Raw genomic sequence first — 24,700 nt, forward strand, 5'->3', positions numbered from 1 at the left:
TCCACCTGGTCTCTTGCACACACAGTATGCCTACCTTTCTTCTTTCCATCATGTCAGCCAGCTCTCTCCCTTTACCAGTCATAGTGCCAACATTCAAAGTTCCAACTCTCACCTCCACATGCCTACCCTTCCTCCTCTCTAGCTGCCTCTGGACATGCTTTCCCCCTCTCCTTCTCCTTCGCCCAACAGTAGCATAGTTTCCACCGACACCCTGCTGGTTAACAGTACCGGTGGCGGTCGTTGGTAACCCGGGCCTCGACCGATCCAGTATGTAAGTCTTATTTATGATCCGCATATTTGATTTGGCAAAGATTTTACGCCGGATGCCCTTCCTGACGCAACCCTCCCCATTTGTCCGGGCTTGGGACCGGCACTAAGGATGCACTGGCTTGTGCATCCTCAGTGGCTGGGTTTCACAACCATCTTGTAAACCTTCCCTTTAACTCTTGCTGGTACCCTTCTGTCACGCATCACTCCTGACACTCTTCTCTACCCACTCCACACTGCCTGCAGTCTCTTTTTCACTCCCCATTACTTTGGACAGTTGACCCCAAGTATTTAAACTCATATGCCTTCATCACCTCTACTCCTTGCATCCTCACCATTCCCCTGTCCTCCCTCTCATTCACACATAGGTATTCCGTCTTTCTCCTACTGACTTTAATTCCTCTTCTCTCCAGTGCATACCTCCACCTCTCCAGGTTCTGCTCAACTTCCAACCTACTCTCACAACAGATCACAATGTCATCCGCAAACATCATAGTCCACGGAGGCTCCTGCCTGATCTCGTCCATCAACCTGTCCATCACCATTGCAAACAAGAAAGGGCTAAGAGCTGATCCTTGATGTAATCCCACCTTCACCTTGAACCCATCTGTCTTTCCAACCGCACACCTCACCACTGTCACACTTCCTTCATACATATCCTGCACCACTCCTACATACTTCTCTGCAACTCCCGACTTCCTCATACAATATCACACCTCCTCTCTCGGCACCCTATTGTATGCTTTCTCTAAATCCACAAAGACACAATGTAACTCCTTCTGGCCTTCTCTAATAGATATACTATTACTAATAATAAAACTATTGCCTACAATAGTAGTACTTCTACTACTGCTTCTACTGCTACTTATACCTTTTGTACCTTTTGTACAGTTTGTTGTCTACTCTTTCATGCTGTTGGTCCTGTGAAAAGCCTGTGTGTGTGTGTTTTATAGGCAGGTCCACAGTATTTAATTTGTAGTACTGGGTGACAGGTTTGGCTCGGCCTCTGTCAGAAATCTATATAAGTCATTAATGTAAAATGTGGTACTCGGGGGGTGACGTGAGCAAAATTGAAGTGAGTTTCTTATGACTGATGTCTTTCAGGAAAGTGAGCTGGTCAGTTGCAGGTCTGGCAGCTTAAGACAGACCACAAGTAGAGCAGGACTTAGCAGCTTCAGTAGCGCTCTGTCTTTGGATAATAGGGTTCTTAACCTGATTCTAATCTACAGCGTCCCCTTTGTATCTCTCTTAGGGTCTACCTGGTAAAAATGGACCGCAGGGACAACAGGGACCTCCTGGACCCATAGTAAGTTATTTCTCTCCTGTTCACCCAACCGCCATTTCTTTGTCATCTCTCTGTCTATCCTGTCACCCTACATATCGCATTGTCTCCCTGTTTCTGTTTCTCTCTCATTGCTTGTGTTGCCCTCTCTTTGTCTTGCTCTCAGGGAACCCCAGGGGCACCCGGAGCCCCAGGTCCAGGTGGGTCTTCAGGGCCACAGGGAGATCAGGGAGTTCCCGTAAGTAAATGATCCATACCAATTTATCACTAATATTCCTGTTTCTTTCCAATTTTAGAAAACCTTTAAAGAGGTGTTTTGAAAGAGGAGAAAATAACTTGCCGTTGAAATGGATAAGAATGAAACTGGGCCTTGTCAAGTGTCAGCTCCTCTAGCCAGGTTGTCATGAGAATTTAAGTCATATATTATTATCAGTTCCTTTAATATCATACATATTAAGACAGCAAAGTTACATAAAGTAATCCAGTGATATAAAGATGTCCTCTGTTGGAGAATAAGCCAAGCAATTGTCTGTTAAATTCTCAAAGTTTGCACTTCTACGAATAAGACATAATTATTTATAATAATAAACATAATAATAAGACATGAATAAGACATAATAACATAAATGAATAAGACCCTTACCTACCATCTGAAAGCAGTGATTGCTGTCTCTTTTGTATGTGTTTTTATCAAGCAATAAGCTTGTTAGATTATTTACTTAGTTTAGTAAGCTGAAAACCAACATTTGAAGATTGTTATTCGGTGTTAAAACTAGAGTTGTCATGATATCAAAATTACGACTTTGATACGATACCTGCCTAAATATCTCGATATCGATACTGAATCAACACCATGGCAAAAACCTAAAAAATCGGAAAAAGTAATGAAATAATATGTTCGATGACAGGACATAGAACTTAAAATTCTTCTTTTTTTGTTGTCGATTAAAAACAAAAATGTTCTGACACTTTAAACTTGGAAATAGCGATATGTTCACAATAGGACGATTTTTGTCACGGAACATGGACATGTGAAAACCAGAACATGAACAGGTCAGCATGTCTGTCGGCGAGATGCTTTGCCAAGCTAGATGTGTTGGCTGCCATGGTCTGCGTGAGTTTAACACGGAACATAAAACTTTTACAGACGGGCTTTGTGGTGTCTGAGCTTGCCCTGACTGTCGGCTTTGTAAGCGAAATAATGCCATATTTCGCTTCTTACAGCGTGCATATGAGAGAGAGAGAGAGAGAGAGAGAGAGAGAGAGAGAGAGAGAGAGAGAGAGAGAGAGAGAGAGAGAGAGAGAGAGAGAGAGAGAAACGTTTGCACGCCCACTATGCCTGCAGGGAGTGGAAGCAGAGCGCCGCGCACACACACTGCCCCGCTGTCGCACATCAACCCAACTCAGCAAATACAGCTCTTATTATAAAGGAGAGGTACAGGAAGATCAAGTAAAAAAAAAAAGATATAGAGGCTGTTTTTGTTATTCAAATTTTCATTTAATGCGAAGAGAAACAGATGATATTGTGATGTTGGTGACAGCTAATCCAGTTGATGGTCAGTTCTGGAGTCCAGCAGCAAACAATGTTTGGCTGGAACAAACAAGACAATAAATCACTTGTTCGATCGAATGGACACAAACATGTGCATGCACACATTATTTCCACTGCTGCAACACATACATTGGCACACACAGGCACACAAGAATGGGCACATGCTCAAACACGTACTGAAGTCCACAGGGACAAACATGGGGGTAAACTCACACACACACACACACACACACACACACACACACACACACACACACACACACACACACATCCACAGGGACAAATCCAAAGACAGATGTGTAACTTGCTCCCAGATTTCTCTTTTAAATGTTGTCTGTAACTTCAAATCTCACCTCCAGCATTTAAACAGGTCATTAAGTGCTTGAGCTACCCCTGCAACCCTTACTGCTGCTCCAAGTGTTGTTCCTCTTGAGAGGGTTCCCATTTATAATTGCAGTTACCTAAATCTCTAGAGGTATTGCACATTTTGCTACTCAAATTGCCCGAGGAAACAGTACAGAAACCTGTCTAAACAGTTGTGGCACAGTGCAGCAAGCTGAGCTGTGCCACAATGACAGCGAAATCTGACCGACCAGGCTGTGCGTTTTTGTTTTTTTTCTCGTTTTTTTAGATTCAGGATGGGGGTCTTCCTTTGGTTTCAGGTGGGCTAATATCCCACTATCCACACACCTACTCACAGACTCACTATCACCCAGCGTTCTCTCGCTCTCTGTCATAGACACACACACACAATATTCAAAAACACAAACACGGATGCGCGCACATGAATACACAACTCAGAACTACATGGAAACGCACGCGCACATAAACATCCATACACACAAATGTATGCGGTACCAATCCGAGGTAAGATGCGTGGCAGGGCGACCTCTACAATAAGATCCGTGGCAGGGCGAGCTCTGCGTTGACCGGCAGTAAAGTTCTGATCCAGGATAGATGGAGAGTTGGGGGAATTTGACAACAACTATCGCTGTCAATTGTCCAACGAGAGAGCACATTCTCCAACTCTGGATTACGACTGCCAATGTGAAACCTCAAAGCCTAGGTGTCTGCAGCCTGGTCTCCAGTGCTGCAGCGCGTGTTTTATCTGGAGATGATGTGTTCTGTCTATCTGGGGCCACGCTGTTATAACACATTTTAGAGTACAACTACTAACGTAGGACACAATTTACTTCATACATATGTTTTACATTAGTATGTGTAATACTCATAGAAATACAATCAAAGAGTTTATTTCATTTTGTTTGAAGCATCAGGTCTTTGACAGGATTTTTAAAAACTTTTTATTTAATTAATTTTCAGCAACCACTACAATAAAAAAAGAAAAGAAAAAAAAACCAAGATTGACAACACATATACCACAAAGTAAATGTAAACAAAAATATAAAAAAGAAAAACCACACACGGGGGGGGGGTACTACTCTCAATTTACAACCTTTGGTCAAGACTATTCATACCACTGGGAACTCGGTCCAGCTATTTTCTTGTCTACCATCCATGTTCCCCAGCGCTGTCTGTGGGTCCGTGCTTTTTATGTCTCTAATTCCCATTTCAGTTAAACCTACAGCAAATTTCTGCCGTTTCATTTTTGTAAACTACTGTACAATTTAGAAACAATCCCCCCCCCTCCCTTTTTCTTCGAATTGTACTTTACCCCACTCTCCCGAGCCGTCCCGATCATTGCTCCACCCCCTCTGCCGATCTGGGGGGGGGGGTGCAGACTACCACGTGCCCCCTCCGATACATGTGGAGTCGCCAGCCGCTTCTTTTCAACTGACAGTGAAGAGTTTCACCAGGGGGATGTAGCGTGTGGGAGGATCACGCTATTACCCCCAGTTCCCCCTCCCCCCCGAACAGGTGCCCTGACTAACCAGAGAAGGCCCTAGTGCAGTGACCAGGACACATACCCACATCCGGCTTCCCACCTGCAGACACAGCCAATTGTGTCTGTAGGGACGCCCGACCAATCCGGAGGTAACACGGGGATTCGAACCGGAGATCCCTGTGTTGGTAGGCAACGGAATAGAGCACCACGCCACCCCCCAGATAGCATCCGGATGTGGGCCACTTCAGGCAATGATGCGGCACTGATGGCTTTCTTCTGGCCCTGACAAAATGGATGTGAGCCTGAAGTGGCCCACATGTATAGTAGCAAATATGGCCCGAATATGTCAAATCAAATGTGGGCCTTTTTTGGCAAAGATGTGGCACTCGCGGCAACATGTAATCTGGATGTGACCCTGAGGTGGCCCGTGTGGTAAATGATGAATATGGCCCAAATATCACAAAACAAATATGGGCCACCTTTGGCATATATGTGGCACATGCGGCATTGGTATGGCTTGGTTCTGGCCCAGATCTGGCAAACAGGAGTGGACCGCCCAAGTGCCATCATTCCACGTGGTATGTAGGCCGGATGAAAGTGTTGAGTGTGGGATGGGTCTGGACCATAGCAATTTTGCTATCTGGGCCGGACGCCCCTAGAAGCAATCTTTGAGGTTTTTTTTTTTTTTTTTTTTTTTGCATGCACCTGTCAACACTTCATTACCTTCTGCAGAGATTCCTTTTTTTAATTTATCTGTTGATGAAATGTCTTCGCTGTAAATATCTGAACAGGTCCCCATTTTTTAAATTAAATTCTCCTTTGAGTTTTTCAGAAGTTTTTCCCCTTAAGAGCTTTGACAGGATACTTGACATCACTTTGCATGAGAATCTTCATGACAGTTAGTTCAGGATGCCACGACATGGGTTGATATAGCTGAATGTTTAGCCAGCAGATTTGGCCATATTACAGTAGATCTGGATGTTGATTCAAAAGACTGAACCGCATGAGGACTGCTTACTTAATCTTTCTAGACTTGCCAGAAAGCAGCTTTAATATCTTGCCAGTTTAACAGAAAACGCATGATTTCTCCAGGGTTGCTTTATCAGTCCGTGTTTTAGCCCAGTGCAAAATAGAGAGCCATCATCAACATTTGCTCTTAAGTGAAATTGTAAAAATATCAAAATATAGTATTGACTGAATACAGTTCTGTGTGTTAATTGGGAAATGTGTCTGTCTTTACAAGTATTAAAAACATATTGAACTACTATTCTACGGATATCTCTTGAGTTCAGTTTTTGGCTCTCCAGATAGTTTGGTTTCTACCACATTTTCTTCCCAGGTCATGTTATTAGGACTACAGACATTTATAAGCCCAGAAAGACTCGGGTGACCCAGACACACACAGAGGAAGTCCAGACGGTAACATTTATAAGAGAGACCTCCAGTTCACCTACAATGACAGATTTTGGCATGCCTATTATTTATATTATGAACAGCATGATATGACTGTGATATGCCAGGTATACACTGTCATCTATCCTTTCTCCCTCTCTCTTTCCCTTAAACACACACACACACACACACACACACACACACACACACATACACACACACACAACAGCATGTGGGTGATCATGGACATCTCCAAGACAAGTAAAACTTTTTCAAAGGCTGTAACATCCATTCATCCATTATCTGAACCGCTTATCCTGCTGTCAGGGTCGCGGGGATGCTGGAGCCTATTCCAGCAGTCATTGGGCGGCAGGCGGGGAGACACCCTGGACAGGCCGCCAGGCCATCACACGGACCCGCCAGGCCGATATTTACCTTATTGGTATTTTCACCTGCTGCCAGAAACCATATAAAACTTGTATATATGTGTGTGTGTGTGTGTGTGTGTGTGTGTGTGTGTGTGTGTGTGTGTGTGTGTGTGTGTGTGTGTGTGTGTGTGTGTGTGTGTGTGTGTGTGTGTGTGTGTGAGTGCTTGAGTGAGTGATTGAGGGGGTGGATTACATTTTCAGGTGCTTGTGTGATTTGTAATTCTTGAAAGTGGTGGAATGCAAGTCCATCACAGTGGTTGTAAGGGCAGAGCAATTGCTCTTTGTCTTTACACACACCAATTGTGTGTGTGTGTGTGTGTGTGTGTGTGTGTGTGTCATTTACCAGCAACTGAACCACAGAGGGAAAGCAAGAAACAAGACAAAAAATAGTGTTTCATAGGGAGAGAGCGAGAGCACAGAGAAAGAGAAAAGAAAAGAAAGCTAAACCATAGGCGGCGGGTGAGGCTGAGGATGGGGAAGGCTAATATTTGACTAACTATCATACTTGTTTTGATGACCTGTAGCATGCCATTCAATGGCTCCCTTTCCTTTGCTGCTCACATCAACCTCGGCTTGGCAAAGCTTTCAATCTGAATGAAATTCAACCTTGGCACTTTTCATAATTAATGTATGTTCTTCACACCACTCGAGGTGGTATAAAATTTTTTGTTCAGGCATTTTGATTGACTTTTATAGTCAGCATTTACACAATGTGAGCGATGAAATACAAAATCATTGACTTGACAGGTACATCAGCCAATAACCTGCAAAATGATAATACTGACATTGGAAATATCTGTGATCGTAAATATGCACTTTCAGAGTGCCCACACGCACCATTAGCCAATCAAAACGCAGACTTCTTTCACAGTAGCCAATAAGATGCAGTGTAATAAAGCTCGCTCTTACACTCCGAGAGTGAATTTACGAGCGCGCACTATTTTTATTTAATATCATCAAAAGTTGGACGAATAGGTGTCCGTCCAGACGTTGAGCCGGACACCAGGCAGAGAACTGAAAAACCGGACTGCCGGCCCAAAGCCGGATGTATGGCCGTGTAGGGTGCACAGTAATCAGTAGTTAGGGAAGGCTTAGCCTTCTTTAGCCTACATTACCCGCTGCCCCTGAGCTAAAGGGAGTAGTAGCGAGGGAGAAAGAGATGGAGATTGATGGTGTATGAATGGACACTGGTAGAGATGGAAAGACAAGCAGAGAAAGAAAGAGAGAAACAACCCTATTTCTCAGACCCACCACTTCCTGGTTAAATGTTTACTCTTTTTCTGTGTTTTGTTTTTTCCAGGGTCCTGTTGGTATTAAAGGTGACAAGGGAGAGAGAGTAAGTCACTCCACTCATGTACTTTAACCACTGTTGAACAACAAATCACATTTTACTGCACCATTTTGCTGACAATGTAAAAACTCTTAACTGACTGACTAATGCTTACCACCCTTGTTTGTTTGTAACGAAATTACTCTCTTCACTCTGCTTGTACCACTTTCTATCTCTTCTCTAAACACTTTCTTTTTATTCTTTCTCCAATCTACCCTTTACAGACACATTCTTTTTTTCATACATACATAATCAAATCTCTAACTACTCGAATCTGCAGTATAGCAGTGTCTGGTTTCTGCTGACACAGTAGCCAGGCCAGCACTGCCGAGGGCTTCAGATACCTGCAGTTTACCATTGAGAAGCGCACCTGCAGTTTTCAGTTGCTGCTATATTTTATCAATTGTTTGGGTTACATTTTATCCCTATTTCCAATAAGCCCCTCCCCCCATTTAGAACTCTTGTTGTACTAAAAAAAATCTTCTGGAAATATCTATGACAGAATTTTCACCTCGTTAACATACATTTGTTTATGATAGCATAATTGTGCTAAGTAAGAGTCTTGTAGTGGGCAGCTAGAGTATAGAGTTATCATTTACAGTAAATCTAGCTACAATACACATTCCTATGGGTTAAATAGTGCCACTACCTAGTGAATACCTCAGGAGAGGAATAGGCTTCGAGAGTAAACCCCTACAGAAAATCAGCATCCACAGTGCTGTTGTCTTTTGTTTTTCTTGCCCTTTTGTATCTGTTTAAGTTGGAGAGTACTGCTGGCGCCATGTGTGGCTGCCGCTTCTCCTTCTCATAGCCCCCCCTTCCCATCCACCCCTGTATGTCTGTGTTGTGTTTATCTGTTGTCTTGTTTCACCCCGTTTATTGTAAAGCAACTTTGAGTGTTAGAAAAGCGCTATATAAGTCTGATTTATTATTATTATTATTACGAAATAGTCATTATATGGTGAAAGAAGAGACTGTAAGCTTTTGAAATATTGTAGCGAATTCGGGGGACAACGCAACCATAGGAACTGCCGCGGCCGGGAAGCGAACCCGTATCGCCCGCACTGCAGGAGACATCGCTAACCGCTCGACTAAAGGGTCAGACCCTCCAGCCAGCGGCCAGCGTGTCAACTTATCCATGCACGTTACAATATGAATCATTATAGGCACTTTGTGGAAACTATTGTTGAACAATGAGACAAGCAAAACATGAACTTACTGTCAGCTCAGTTTCTGAGCTATGAGCCACCGTCATCCGTGTCTGCTCATGTGAGGGTTGGCATGAGCGTATGTGATGTCTTACTGACTACAACAGATGAGGAATTCTTAAACTTGAACTATGACACGGCACTTGGACACGTCGGACAGGTAGAGGACATTTTTGTGCTACTTGTCTAACTGCACAACTGCTTCTGACTGCCTGACCATTGGCACAGTAGGCAGTGCGTTGGTCTTATAATCTCATGGTTGTGAATTCTGTCCCCAATTGGGCAAGATGTATTAATAGTCAACTGTGGATGTTTGTGTAATACAGTCTAACCTTGGACTGCTGTCAAAAACAAAAGTCATTGCCATGCATTTCAGTTTTGTAGAACTACAATGCTTGACTTATAGAGTTCATATTTATCTACGTGATCATGCTACACCCCTCTTAAATCGCTCCACGTGCTGCTAAAGTTCACCAGGCTTACATGGCACAAGATTTGCAGTGAATGCAACAACTATGGTTGTGTAGAAACTTCTGCATAGGAAATCCAGCCTAGACGCAACCCACTCATCTTTGGAGAATGCGGGCATCGATCCCGCTACCTCTCGCATGCGAAGCGAGCGCTCTACCACTTGAGCTAATTCCCCTCACACAGCAGGAGGGAATCCCACAGGAGCATGAACCCTCACGCCAGACCTAGCTGTGTGGTAAAATTACCCCAGTGTTTGACATCCCTTGGCCATGAGTATGCATATTACAGAAAAACAGGTCAAAGTTTTAACATAATATTTAGGATTTGAATTATACTTGTGAAAACGTTGGTTAAGAAAAATTGTTAATGCTAGCCTAATGGGTAGAAAGTATTGAAGATTGGCTTTGGAGATGATTTTCTCTTTTGGGAAAGGCTGCTATTGATCCTGGTAGACATCCAGCAATTGAACAAAGCTTAGCTAAGTTCAGCATACCTTCATACTGCATACACAGACATAAAAAGTATCCAAAAGTTTGTCAGACTCTAAGTAAGTAGGACACATTGTAAAAAACCCTGAGAACCCAACTATCACTTTAATGTAAAGCACATTTCCTTGCTTCTTAAATGTATGAAATATTCTATATGAATCAGGTTTGACTGATTGATTTATTGATAAAGGCAAAAACATTATGCTCCTGATTTATATGAGCTCTATCTTATTACTTCTTTTGACTGGTCTTCCTCTAATTGCTGTCAGAAAGTATGATTTCTGTTTGGTCAGTGTGAATATTGAGGCCATGAGTGTGGAATAAAGGTGGAGTACCCTCATTAAAACACCAACACAGCCAATTTATCAACCACTGGTCTGGAAGTTAATGTCCCTGTGGTCAAATAGTGAAGCAATATCAGTCTTCTATGAGGTTGTAATTTGTGCTGCCTGTATTTATGTGTGTGTGTGTGTATGTGTTTATATGTAAAAACAGTTTCTTAGAGCAATGTGCTTGTTCTTTAGGGTGATGTTCAGTCCCAATCTTCAGTTCGTGCCATTGCACGGCAAGTCTGTGAACAGCTCATCCAGAGTGAGTAATCAGAAATGTCTGAAAAACAAGCTCTTCATTATTAGTCAAAGAAACTTCCTTTGTAAAATATGATAGCAGTCAGGTCTTTGCTTTCATCTCCTCTCTACCATCTTGTCTTCTCATGTCTTTCACACGTGGTGACGTGTAAAGATAAAGACATCTTTACATACTATCTCTTACATATACCTTATTTCTTCTCTCCATAAAATTATTATGATTAGCAGTTATAGCATAAGTAATACTACCTATAATAAGGTAAGTAATAACAGCAGTAAACGCAGCAGAAATAAAGCTTTTTGTCACTAAATTATCCCTATTATATTTCATCTTAATCACCTACCAGGGGGCTCACCGATATCAAACAAGAAACAACAGTCAAGTTAAGGACAGACCTTATAAGAAACTAATTAGGTATGTTGTGTGGATCCCCCCCCCCCATTACATCCCTCTACACTCCAGGCCACCTGTCCCGCTATAACTCGATCCTAAACCAGATCCCTGTCCAGCCAGCAGCATCAGTCCGAACAGTGCCAGGGCCGCCTGGAGAGCCTGGTAGGACAGGACCCGCAGGACCACAGGGAGAGCAGGGTCCACCCGGCAGACCAGGCTTCCCTGGTACCAACGCCCAGAATGGACGACCAGGGGAGAGAGGTGAGAGAGAAAGGAGGGAAGCAGGGAAAGAGTGAAACCCTGTAATTGAGGGTATTTGTTCAGGCATACAGGGTAAACACATCTCTTATTCTGGTCACAGAGTGTACCTACCTATCAGCGCAGTTAACTTTAGAAATATACAGTGATTTAATAGATCATTGTGACCATCAACTGGTGAAATCAATTGAAAGCCTATCAATTCCACCATTTGAAATCTGCCCAGGAAGGTTGGCAATATGGGTTTAAGCCTGAAAGCAACAAGGATATTTGTATTGTCCAACCAGGTGTGCATTTCTCCATGTTAAGAGGGTACAGAAAAACAGACGTCAACCAGACTGACTAGTAAGAATGGACAACCCATTTAAAAAGAAGGAAAGCAAAGGAGAGCGAAAAAGAAACAAGCAAATACAGTTTGTTACATCTTAACATGTATAACCTATAGTGCCAGTAATGTGTTAGCACACGCTAAAACATGGTATATGTTTATGACTCCCAACAAGAACAAAGAGGTGGCACAGAGTCGTTTCTGCCCATGCTGATCTCTTATTTTTTGGGAGATTAGCATCAGATGGATTAGCATCAGATGAACTCTGAAAAATACGAAAGTATTGTTCATAAAATCCTTGCTGTAGATAGCTGGGGCTAGTCTTTAACAGTCAGTCGCTGTAGAGATCTGGAGCATTCACTAAAAGCCTAGTGTAAGTCAGGGACTGTCAACCCAGGTTCACAAAGCAACAGATAAAGTAATACATTGTGGAACAAATTATTTCCAATTTGCTATTAAAACATGACATTTGAATATAATTTTCCTGGAAAACAACATTTGCAGATATTAGGAGTCTTACAATAACTAATCTAGTCAAATGGGGAAAGCTCTAGGGAAAATAGGATCCCTCATTTTGCGCATGGTGCTTGAATAATAGCGCCTTCAAATAAGGCCGTACTTATGTTCATGAAAAGAGTCCATATGAATGATCACTGTCTATATTCATGGCTTTGGAAGTGGGGATTTTCTGTTAGCTCTTTGTTCACAATTTGTGACATGATATTAGTTTGGGTTTTTTTTTTAAATGACGGAGCCCACAGACATCTATTTTGCAGTGTATGGTAAGTATAAATGTAGTTTTAGAGGCTTTTTAAGTAATTTAACAATATATCAGAGGAAAATGTTGACACTCCCAATGGTGTTATCTTTTCCTCTGTCATTATACTGTTGTATTACCTGTTCGAAACCAAGAGATTGACCCGCTAACTGTTAGGTAACTAAATCATTAGCTTCTGCAGCTTCATGATCCAACAAGTTGAAGGCAACATATTGTCCCTTTTATTTTGAAAAGGACATAGTTAAAACCTGTAAAAGAAATAAAAGGCTTGCTTTAAGTTTCTACCTGTTAGTTTATTTAATCTTTTTTCTGTTGGGCTAGTAGCTGACATACTTGACAAACCAACACACACTGCAAACAAATCCTCATCATAATTGGTATTTTGTTCTCAAGATTTATTCTGTAAAGAAGTATAAAAAAATTCGGTTCCTTTCAGTAGAAACCAATGTTTTTCAAGTCTTATCAACAAGTTATAACTTTTTGTATTTTTTTAAGACACAATGCAAGGTTAAACGATAGATATGTTTTTGCAGCACAGTTGGAGCTTAAGGCTACATTGAGATTCATTCCAGTCCTAAGGCAGAAATATAATTCCACCATTTTTCTGTCACAGGCCCTCTCAACAGAAGCAGTCCTGAAGATAACTGTTACTTCTTCCTCCAGAACCCCCCCCCTCAACACACACACACACACACACACACACACACACACACACACACACACACACACACACACACACACACACACACACACACACACAAACACACACTGCCACTTATAGTATTACTATGCAGATGGAGAACCTTTAACAAAGCTAGAATTTATTCAACCATATTGTTGGGGAAATACCCAGGTTAACCACTTCCTCCTATGCTCTAAAACAAAGAGTGGTTTAGATTTTTTTTTTTTTTGCCCCCTTCTCAAATCACTACAGCACTTTGTATTGGGGTGAGCGCAAACTAGTCTACTGTTTTCCAAAGAAAACAACAACTGGAGTGCACTGTTGAGGTCCAAGATCTGCAGCTTGTTTAATAATATTAGACCTATTATACTTAAGGCAGATGGACTTGTCTCTTCTTCTAAAACACAATAACTATAGCTCATTCAGATGCAGCCTATTTACATTTACGCTGATATTAGAGCATCAAGCCTTGAAAAAGTCATCTCTAAGGCTCATGTGAAAAAACAGACACGATTACAAGGCCTCTGTTACATTATATGTATATAATATAATACTGGCGAGCCAGTGTGGAAGAATGAGTTGAGAGACATGACCCCGAGAGTGCTCTTTTATTTTCACAAAGGCCAGAACAGACCAGAACTGACAACACACAACGACTTCCTCCCAAGGTCATAACTGGCGACATCAGGCTAAGTCACAGTCCTAAGGTCAGTCAGTCAGTAACAGTCCTCTACCCAGTCCAAGTCTAACCCCCAAACAAACAACACGATAACCAAAACATGAACACAACATTTAAACACATAAATCAACAATTTCAACTAACACCAGCAGTCCCATGAGCCCTTGCATTCCCCCAGCGCGGCGCCACCAGCAGTCAGAGCAACCACCTTCCCCGGTCGCTACAATACATACTATAATACAGAAAAAATATATAGGTTCCCCATACAGTATGTTGAGACTGTGATTAAACCAGCCAGGAGTAGCCGCTCTGGTGGCCGAGCGGAATAAACCGCCGTTCTTGCAGTCCGCTCGTCATGTGGCTGGGAGGTTCGTATCCCAGACTCACCGTAACCGGTCACGGCCAGAGCGTCCACGGGGTAAGGCATTCATTAGGCCACCCTTACCCGAGGGATAGTGGGTGTAGATCGGTGTATTGTTCGGGGACTCGTCGTTCTCCAGCGACCCCTCTGGCCCACCCGGGCGCCTGCAGCCAAGCAACTGAAAGCATTCTCCCTACGCCTCCTTCGCGGCCTGAAGGTGATGCAATCCATGCGAGGAGGCTTCAGCGTGTAAAATAGCGAGAGCAGCTGACACAAGTTTGAAGGAAGCTGGTGTTACAACTATCTCCTTCCTGTGGAAACGGGAGCCAGGGGAGTTATTCGATAAGAGTTCCGGCCATATGCCATTGGGTTAATCGGGTGGGATAAGGGGAAAAACTAGAAATAAATGTATAAAAAAAACCAGCCAGGAATAGAAAAGAGAATATTTCTAGATTAAGCAGCCATAGTGTAGAAATTTGCTCTAAAGTACATGTTAAACAGGGTGTCTTTATGCCGGGATCAGACTACACGATTACACGATTTTGTCATCGCCAACAAATGTCCAGCATCGGGCCCGATTATTAACGTCAGGAACAACAAAAGGGCATCTTGACCCCTTGTAGTGTGACATAATCAAAAAACAGCAATGTGGTTTCTAGGATGCCCACATACCCCGACGAAAAGTCTAGCATGTCACAATTTTTTGTATTTACCTGCCTAGTCGGACAACTCCTACGACGTTTTCCTTGACCTTGACCATTAGGATGACAGAGTGCTCTTTGGTGCACATATGTAAACATGGCAAAGAGAAAGTGATGCTGTTATTGCTACTGTCAGGTGGAATGACAAAACCAAGGAAAGGTTCATTGAGCAGTGGCAACAATACCCCTGCCTTTTTTACATTTCATCGAGAAGGCAGCATGACAGAGTCAAAAAAGATAGGCTAAATGTTGGCGAGAAATAGCGGAGGCACTTCAGCAACCCAGTGAGTAGCTGGTTAACCTACTATGCTAGGTTATTATTCCCCAGTAGCACTGGCCGTAACAGTGTCCACAATCGTTTTTTCTTTCTTTTCTTTTTCATTTTAGAACACAAGACCACCAGCATCACACAGTGTTTCTGTAGCCATGATTGACAATTTCTTGACCCTCCTTCCAGATGACCTATGAATTCATGCAAGGCAGCAAACAATGATTGGTCGGGATCATACTTGGCAGTGTTGCCAGTCTCCCGGACAAGACACAGCAAGAATGTATGGCATTATGATTGCCATACATTGTGACCATCGTGAAAGACAAAAATATGGAGTCTGATCCTGTTTTAAATTCACTGGGCCTCATTCAAATGTTCTTACTTTGCACACAAAATAAGTTTGCATCCAAAATTACCATTGCATTCGTGACGTGTGCACTGACCAATTTTGTTCTTGACACAATGCGTATGTTAGTAAATCAGATCTTTACTGAAAAATGAAGACCTTAAATTGGAAATTAACAATATTATGGATAAGTATTGGAATCAGACATGTGCTATAGGTACATATGGATATTTTTGGGAATTAATGAAATATGTAATTCGCAAGGTTGCTATTAAGAAAGGCAAATTATTAGCAAAATTAAAAAGAGATACATAAATTAAAATGATCGAAGACATTTTAGATCTGCAAATGAAAAATTGTGGTAATTTAACTAGCCAAGAGGTACTGAATATGAATTTGCTACAGAGCCAGTTAGACAATATTTATAAGAAGAAAACTAGGGGTGCCTTAATTAGATTAAGATGTAAATGGTGAACAAGGCAAGAAAAAAACAGAGAAATGCAGAATTTGCAGCAATAAGTAAGTTGATGGTTAATGGCATGACAACTAATTATCCTAAAGTAATTTCTCAACATGTAGCTCCGTTTTATCAAAACTTATATTCTTAAGCCCTTGCACCTTCTCATATTGTGTTCTTCTTAGGCAATATTTTGATTCAGACAAATAAAATAAATGATGACTTTAAAGATTTTTGTGAAAAGGAGCTATCTTTATCTTTAATTGTTGTGTATTAAATATCTTAAAGGTAACAAATCCCCAGGTAACGATGGTCTGACAGGGGAATTTTATAAGATCTTCATCTCAAAACATGCACATTTCTTATTAGCCATGTTTAGAGAATCTATTCAAAAGGGTGAGCTTGCAAGGGGCCATTACATTAATTCCCAAGACAAATAAAGACAGACTACACATTGAAAATGGGAGACCCATTAGTCTACTTAACAAAGATGGTAAATTATTTGCTTTGGTTTTTGCCAGGAAACTGAAACAAGGATTAAATCAGATAATAAATGAAGTACAAATGAAATACATGAATAAATGAATCCAGTTTTATGCAAAAGAGACATATTAGTGTTAATATTCGTTTGATACTGGATATGATAGATTATAATAATCTAATACCTGATGAACGTTTTATTTTGTTTATTGACTTCTACAAGGCTTTTGACACGATTGAACATGAGTTTATCTTTAAAGCCGTTCCCTTTTTTGGTTTTAGAAAATATTTTAAAAATGCAATTCAGACTCTATATTATTGCTGTTCCAGCTCTGTGAAGTTAATATATGGTAGATCAGAAAATTTTAACATTTGTCGTGGTATTAGATAAGGCTGTCTAGTATCTCCATTTTTATTTTTGTTACGCAAGCAATGGCTACTCATAAAATAATCACCCTTTGTAGGAATAAATGCAGTAGGGAAGAATTTCAAACTTTGATAACTAGCAGATGAGACTGCCATTTTTCTGAAAGACCAAAGTCAGGTTTCAAAAGCAGTGGCTTGCATAAATGCAATTTACTAATGTTTCAGGTTTAAAGATCAACTTGGATAAATCTGTCTTATTCCCAATTAAACCTTATGATCTGTCAGATTGTTATGGGATCCCAATTAAAGAAAAGGTGAATGACTTAGGTATTGTTATTTGTAAGAATTTGGAACGATGATCTAAATTAAATTTTTATCCTATTATTGAAAAAAACAAAATTGAAATTTAATCCGTGGTTAATGAGAGATATTTCCATATTTGGTAGGGTTCTGTTATCCAAAACAGAAGGAATCTCTAGATCAGTATATGCATCATTGTCGCTCAGTGTCCCAACAAATGTTACTAAGGAACTGGATAAGATGGTATATGATTACATTTGGAGGGGGGGGGGGAACCATATATCTTAATAAAAAAAAAGTTATTAGAGGTAATAAAGTACAAGGTGGTCTTGAAGTCTTGGATATTAATTTATGGAATGATACTTTTAAGTTTAAGTGGCTTATATAATTTTTAAATAATCCCAACAGTATCTGGTATGCTTTTCTCGCATATTTATTTAATTCTACTGGTGGCATTGATTTTTTTTTTGTTAAAATCTAATTTTTCTGTTGACAAAATACCAATTAAATTAGCTAACTTCCACAGACAAGCTCATCTTAATTGAAAATGTGAAAAACAAAAAAGCTATAAAGACTTATGATATTTTAAAGAAAGTACATTTTATTTGAACTCTGAAAGGACTTAAAACGAATGGTCTTTGAACTCCCCTTGCCTGTACAAAGTTGCTTTTTTCTGTATAAAATTGTATACCTCCATGTTGTTAATAAGTTTTTGGGAGAAAAAAAATATAGTGAATCAGAATCATTCTAAATTGACAGGCGCATGCCCACTATTTTCAATAAGCATACTGCCACACCCCCATTTCTTTATATAAGGAAATACATTTGCCTAGAGGCGTATCATGGAGAAAGCAGTGAAACTGTTGGAGGAAGAAAGAAGCATGGCCCCTAAAGACAAAAAGAAAACGAATTTCACCAGTGAAGAAATTGAAACCATCATATTGGAGGTAGAAGCCAGAAAAGGCACATTTTTCTGTATTGTTTCTTCTGGTATGCAATGGTAAAAAGAAAAGAAAAAAGAGAGCGAGGCTTGGGCTCCAATAGCTTCCTGCACGGCTAGATATGCCATTTTAATACTTACATGGAGGTGAATCAGAATCCTTTATATACCCTGCATGCATTTTAATAGGCTACAGATTACTCAGTTGCACATTGACTACATATGTATCGCTGTCATCGGTGGTCACTCAGGGTCAAGTATGACCATCCTGCCTCTGGGTCCCTCTGGGTCCTCAGGTGGGGATCGAGGCCGATCATGGAGCCACATAATGGTAGGACACCTGCATGTGACAGCTCTTTACGTGGAGAGGCAGATGCGCGTGCAGCCACCACACGGTCCTTGGCAGGGAGTGGCCAGAGTCCAATGTCAAGGAGAACCAAAACAGTTGGGGACCACCCTCTGTTGCAGCCTTCATCCACCTTCACTGCTGTTGTGACCTGGGGACATCCTTCGCCAGTTCCCCTGTTGAGGTCTTTGTTGGATCGCACTTCATCTGAAACCTCCCCCTTGACGTATCCGCCTTGGGTGACCTTACCAGGAGCCAAGCTCCTGACGGCATAGCTCTTGGGATCATTGGTACATGCAAGCTTCTCCACCACGGCAAGGTGGCGATCCAGAAGCTACATATGCACAAATTGATGGCATTAGAAATTGGTGGGAGTAGCCAATCATTATAGGCCAAGTCAATAAAAACAATAAAAACCAAAACTGTTACATTTCAACATGGAAATTCTCACATACTCCATTGTAAGCTAAGACTCAGTTTTTATGGTTGAATATTTTAATTACGGCAATAATTTGTTAGGATGAAAAGGTGTCAATTTAATGTTTATTAAATAAGTTTGGCCGATACATTAGTAAATTACCAGTTTTAAATACAGTGGTCTGTTAAAGCCTTTTTTTTAATGAACGTGGTTTTTATATGCTATGCATTTAGTTAAAAGGTGTGTGTTTACATTTTCTAAGACAGCGGGGCCTTTATCATTTGTGCATACACATGGTCTGAGGCAGTTCTAAATTTGTTCGCAGAATAAGAACAAATTCAGGTAAGAAAATATTAACGAATCTTGGATTTGTGCTTAAAACGTGTGTACGCACTGTTTGTGAGTGAGGCCCATTGTCACCAAGACTCCATGAATATAGTATAACACAAAATATACATAGAAGCAATCTAAATGGAGAAAAAAAGGAAAATGACCAGTAACCAGTTTTATGCAGTTCACTGACATAAAAATGTGTGAAAAGAAATGGAGGTCACATGAGAAGCTGTACCGCTAGACAGCAATGTACACTTATCATGCCAATATCCAGGCTTCACCATTAATTTTATGAACTTCATCAGTGGCGTATTATTTATCCAGCATATTTTGTACAAAAATCTGCAATTCAGCACCAACATTGGCACAACCAACATTGCTGGCTGACTTGTTGATAAATCTTTGAGGGATTATGTGCGCCAAAATCTATAAAAGTTTTACCAAAGTGAGATATTGCTTTGAGCTTCATTTTAATCTGTTGTAACTGTGTGTTTCCAGGTCTTCCAGGAGAGAAAGGAGAAAAGGGGAGTCAAGGGGTTGGAATTCAGGGACCTCGAGGACCACCTGGACCCCCAGGTATGACACACATAAACACACACACACACACACCCACACACACAAAGGGATGATCCAAACACATCCAATACACACAGAATAATGTTCACAGAGCTCTCACTCATTGTGCACATGACCATTTAGTTTCAGATTTATTCTTCCACTACTGGACATCTACTGACTGAACTGGACGAATGTTCTTTTTGGTATGTTTTTGCAGAGCAAAGACAAACTTTTCAAATACAATAAGAACAGAAGAGGACAGGATCCTAATGTTTGAGGGATTTACTTTACTATTAATGGGATTTTCTAGCTGATGAATCTCCGTTAAGACTAGCAAGATATTTTTGACCGTGCTTATTTTGATAGAATACACTTCTCTGTATTGATCTCATTGTATGCTATAGAGCTGAGGTTTGTCTAATGAAAAACAAAAAGTCAATGTAGAATTGTTTTTTGTCCAGTGTTCTGAGATCAATACTCTCCGAACAACTCCCCAGAAACTTTTTCTATGATCAAATAACTGATATGAAAAGAAAAATATGATAAAGCTAGTATTTCGTAAAGTCAGTACAAGAAAATATCTTTATTAAAAAAGTGTGGCATAGGGCAGTATGCTGTCCCATTATCCACTAGGCTTCTCTGGAACATTTGTGGGATGATAATTTTAGCACTCGGCGAATGAAATCCACAAAAAAATATTGATTTCATATTTCTGCTGACTGCTAAAATGAGTCCTGATGGAGCACTTTCGACTGTACAAACATAAAACAGAGCTCTCTGTTTAAAGGGAAATACCACATTTTAGCTTTCAACAATATTATGTCTATGCCTGCCTTCAGGATAGTCAGCACTATCGTAAATATACAGAAATGAAGCAACATTTTTCTCCCTCCATTATCTCATACGTCACAGTAATCTAACAACAACACGTATGTATAATAATAATAATGACAATAATAATAGAGGAAATGAAAGAAGAGTAAAAAAAATGTGACGGCGATGACATTTTTTTTTCCTTTTGCACAAGACATTTTCTCTCACTCTATTCATTGTCACACTTTTCCATCAGCTGTTCAATTTTCAGTGCTCAGTGTAGTGAAGACTGATTTAATAGGCTCAAAAGTTACCTCCGGCCTGTTTGGGCGTCCCTACAGAGACAATTGGCCGCGTCTGCGGGTGGGAAGCCAGATGTGGGTATGTGTCCTGGTCGCTACACTAGTGCCTCCTCTGATCAGTTGGGGCGCCTGTTCGGGGGGGGGGGGGACTGGGGGAAATAGTGTGATCCTCCCACGTGCTACATCCCCCTGGCAAAACTTCTCACTGTCAGGTGAAAAGAAGCAGATGGTGACTCCACATGTATCGGAGGAGGCATGTGGTAGTCTGCAGCCCTCCCCAGATTGGCAGAGGGGGTGGAGCAGCGATGGCTACAGGAAGTACAATTGGGGAGAAAAGGGGGGGGGGGAATCTCTAAAAAAAATAAGCTGAAAAGTTCTCCCCCCCTCCTTTCCAACATTTACTCCATCCTCAGGTATACCAGGTGAAGGTAGGACAGGCAGTCAGGGACCCCCTGGAAGGCCTGGTAGCCAGGGATCTCCAGGCAGACCGGGGACTCCAGGTGCCACAGGATCAGCCGGCTCACCAGGCTACTGTGACCAGAGCTCATGTGTGGGATACAACGTCGGAGGTAATTATCAATAGATTATCAGTAGACAACCATCAGGGGTCTCGCCATTGAGTTAGCACACTGATGGGAACACGCATGCAGACACATTATGTCATGTATACGTACATCTCCGATTATGAAGGCACACAGAGTTCATCACCTACTGTATGAGGTTCCTGTCTCATAACATGACACATGTAATCTGATTATGATGTTGTGCTGAACGCAGTCACAGTAGGAAATCTGTGGATCATATGTGGAAGAAGTGTCGCACCAAAGAAATCAAGCCTTCTCAAGCAAGTGGGGTCAATTTATATACATATATATTTTGTCATTTGCTGTTTTCAAGAGACAATATGAGACCTTTGCTTGGCTTTTGAACAAATACCAGCTTTCTATACCCCTTTATTGTGGGATTAATTCAGACCTTTGGTTAATTTCTATAATTGATCATTTCACCAGCAAACAACTTAATGATCTAATCCTGCCTGGTCTTTCCATGTTGTATTTTTATTTTATTTTTTGTGAAACATTTAAAAAAGTGTTTTTTTACAGTGGTGGCAGACTCTCGGTTATTGTCCCCATAAAGCTCCCAGCGTAATAAGGCTTTTATAGAGTTGTTCCACTGTGAAATTTATACACTCTAAGCCACATTGTTGGCTTTAAAGGTAACTGTGTCACTGATCGTGGTTATTTGTCCACACTGTGATCTTACACACACATACACACACACACACACACATACACACAGAGTTTTATTGTGTTGAATATCCACAGCACCAAGTGCTTTATAGGAGGTTCACAGTGTGCTTGGCTAGATTTATAAAGAGGGGCTTTTGTCTTGTGCCATCTCAACCAAACCATTACACATCTGACAGACAAGTCTTCACGACGTATTGTCTGTTGAACGCTGCTAATGTGAGACATTACTTCATCCACTGAACTCATCTGTGGACTACTGGGGATATTCTAGACAGTGTTTTCTATTTTTATTTTATGAATCAGAAAAACTCCACTATTTCTTTCCTTTTTAAATACAGGGTTTTATTTATTTATTTATTTTTTACTTACTACTGAAGTAACACAGATTTTTAACTATTTAACGTCAACATTTTTGATATCCTCATTTTTGTTCCACGTCCTGAGATTGCTAAAAGGTTTCTCCCCAGGTAAATTCCACCTCATGTGCGTGTGTGTATGTGTGTGTGTATATATATTGAAAATCTGTTAACTTAAGATACAAAAACATTGATTTTAGTGTGTCATTTTAGGTGCTTTAAATGAATATTGGCTATACATTGGCTGAGTAAATTGGGTACGTTTAAAGATGAGGAGAGTGGTGTGCCGGTCTATTCCGTTGCGTACCAACACAGGGATCGCCAGATCGAATCCCCGTGTTACCCCCAGCTATTTTTTGCCCCTGTTAAAGGTTTCTTTTTAAAGAGTTGTTCCTTATCTGATGAGAGGGTCTAAGGACAGGATGTCGTGTTGCTGTTAAGCCCACTAAGGCAAATTTGTAATTTGTGATATTGGGCTATACAAATAAAATTGACTTGACTTGGTTGGGCGTCCCTACAGACACAATTGGCCATGTCTGCGGGTGGGAAGCCGCATGTGGGTGTATATCCTGGTCGCTGCACTAGCGCCTCCTCTGGTCGGTCAGGGCGCTTGTTCGGAGGAGAAGGGGAACTGGGGGGAATAGCGTGACCCTCTCACGCACTACGTCCCCCTGGCGAAAATCCTCACTGTCAGGTGAAAAGAAGCGGCTGGCGACTCCACATGTATGGGAGGAGGCATGTGGTAGTCTGCAGCCCTCCTCGGATCAGCAGAGGGGGTGGAACAGCGACCGGGATGTCTCGGAAGAATGGGGTAATTGGCCGGATACAACTGGGGAGAAAAAGGGAGAAAAAAAATCCAAACAGAAAATAAAATAAATATGAGGAAGAATTTTTTTATTTTCATTTTTATAGTCACTGTAGTCAGTAAAAGTACTAAAATCTGTCTTAAAAATGGCTAGCCAACAATTTTTATTCAGTACTTATGTTGATCAGTTTATGTTCTACTATTTGCCATGTTGGAAATCTTTATTGTCACTTTCTTTATACAGAAAGAGAAATAGAGATTTGACACCTTTTATCACCTCTGCACTCCCTTTCTATTTCTTTTCAGTTGCTAATTTTTGGTGATGGTTAATTGTGTGTGAATCTTCAATCACTTGGGGCAAAAAAAAAAACAAAAACATTGAAGATTCAAACATCGTATTTCTCCACCTTCAGAACCACAACCCCGGCGGGTGGGACGGTTCTGTCGATGTGGTTTTAACGGGCTAAACTTGTCGGTGTTGTTGACTTGTTTATCCCTCACGATGTTAAGCTAACATCTTTTTCTCTGTCCTTCTCCCCCTCCCTCTGTCCTCGTCCTCTGTGACTGAAGCTCAACAGGACTATGAGAATGACTACTGAGGACCATTCTCCTATAGCACTCGAACCGTCCTCCTCTCCCTCCTCCTCCTCCTGTTCTCACCTCTGTCCATCGCCTCCTCCCTTAACAAAAAGAGTAACATTTTAAGGCAACTGATAGACTGAGGGATCCTTTAATGATCCCCTTAAGGCCCAGCGTACATCTCGTGATGGACGGTTCCTGCCGAGCCCGGTGTTTAACCTCCTGCAGGGGCAGTCGTTTTTCAACTTTTCTCTTGGGACTCGAACTGCTGAGATCAATCTGGTTACACGTAACATCTCAACAGGCAACTAATATGACGGCCTGATAACCTTTATCTCTACTTCACCTCCCTTACACTGCAACCCAGGGAATGGCTCCGCATATTAATACAACTACGTCATTTGTGACATCAGTGTCCACGAAATTACACGGGGCTCAATTTTAGGATTTCTTATAATTCACGTTAAGGTCCCGATTTGTTCTTTAAAAACAGCAGTGGAGAGTAGCATCCCCCAAACTCTACACCGGGTGTCAAATGTTGTGTGGGCGACTTATCTGATATATAAAGGCAGTCCATTTTTAGCTTCAGATAAGATAAACAAATGCTTGATTTATTAAATATTTTCTTTATTTTTTTTTTCCTTAACATGGCAGTGCTATCGTTTGCCTGTTTTGGAGACAAAAAAGAAAAATGGCTTACCTTCCCCTGAGATCAAGGAAAAAAACAGAAGAAAAGCCTGCTGCTTTA

At 41.2% G+C, this 24,700-nt stretch overlaps 1 protein-coding gene and 1 non-coding gene across 2 annotated transcripts in view; one reads left to right on the plus strand and one right to left on the minus strand.

Annotated features, from left to right (window-relative positions):
• Positions 1–24,013, plus strand: part of col14a1a (collagen, type XIV, alpha 1a) — a 241,910-nt gene extending 217,897 nt beyond the window's left edge. The window contains exons 40-47 of the mRNA XM_056286930.1: positions 1,520–1,573; positions 1,716–1,787; positions 8,068–8,103; positions 10,789–10,855; positions 11,315–11,506; positions 19,788–19,865; positions 21,376–21,531; positions 23,944–24,013. Of these exons, the coding sequence (XP_056142905.1) occupies positions 1,520–1,573; positions 1,716–1,787; positions 8,068–8,103; positions 10,789–10,855; positions 11,315–11,506; positions 19,788–19,865; positions 21,376–21,531; positions 23,944–23,972 (684 nt within the window). The 3' untranslated portion in view covers positions 23,973–24,013. The remainder of the gene's footprint in view (positions 1–1,519; positions 1,574–1,715; positions 1,788–8,067; positions 8,104–10,788; positions 10,856–11,314; positions 11,507–19,787; positions 19,866–21,375; positions 21,532–23,943) is intronic.
• On the minus strand, positions 9,879–9,951 carry trnaa-cgc (transfer RNA alanine (anticodon CGC)). The gene has a single exon. It is a non-coding gene; the product is annotated as a tRNA-Ala (tRNA).
• Positions 24,014–24,700: the final 687 nt, after the last annotated feature.

Source organism: Lampris incognitus, chromosome 9 (genome assembly GCF_029633865.1).
Source record: "Lampris incognitus isolate fLamInc1 chromosome 9, fLamInc1.hap2, whole genome shotgun sequence".
In the NCBI taxonomy this organism is placed as follows: domain Eukaryota; kingdom Metazoa; phylum Chordata; class Actinopteri; order Lampriformes; family Lampridae; genus Lampris; species Lampris incognitus.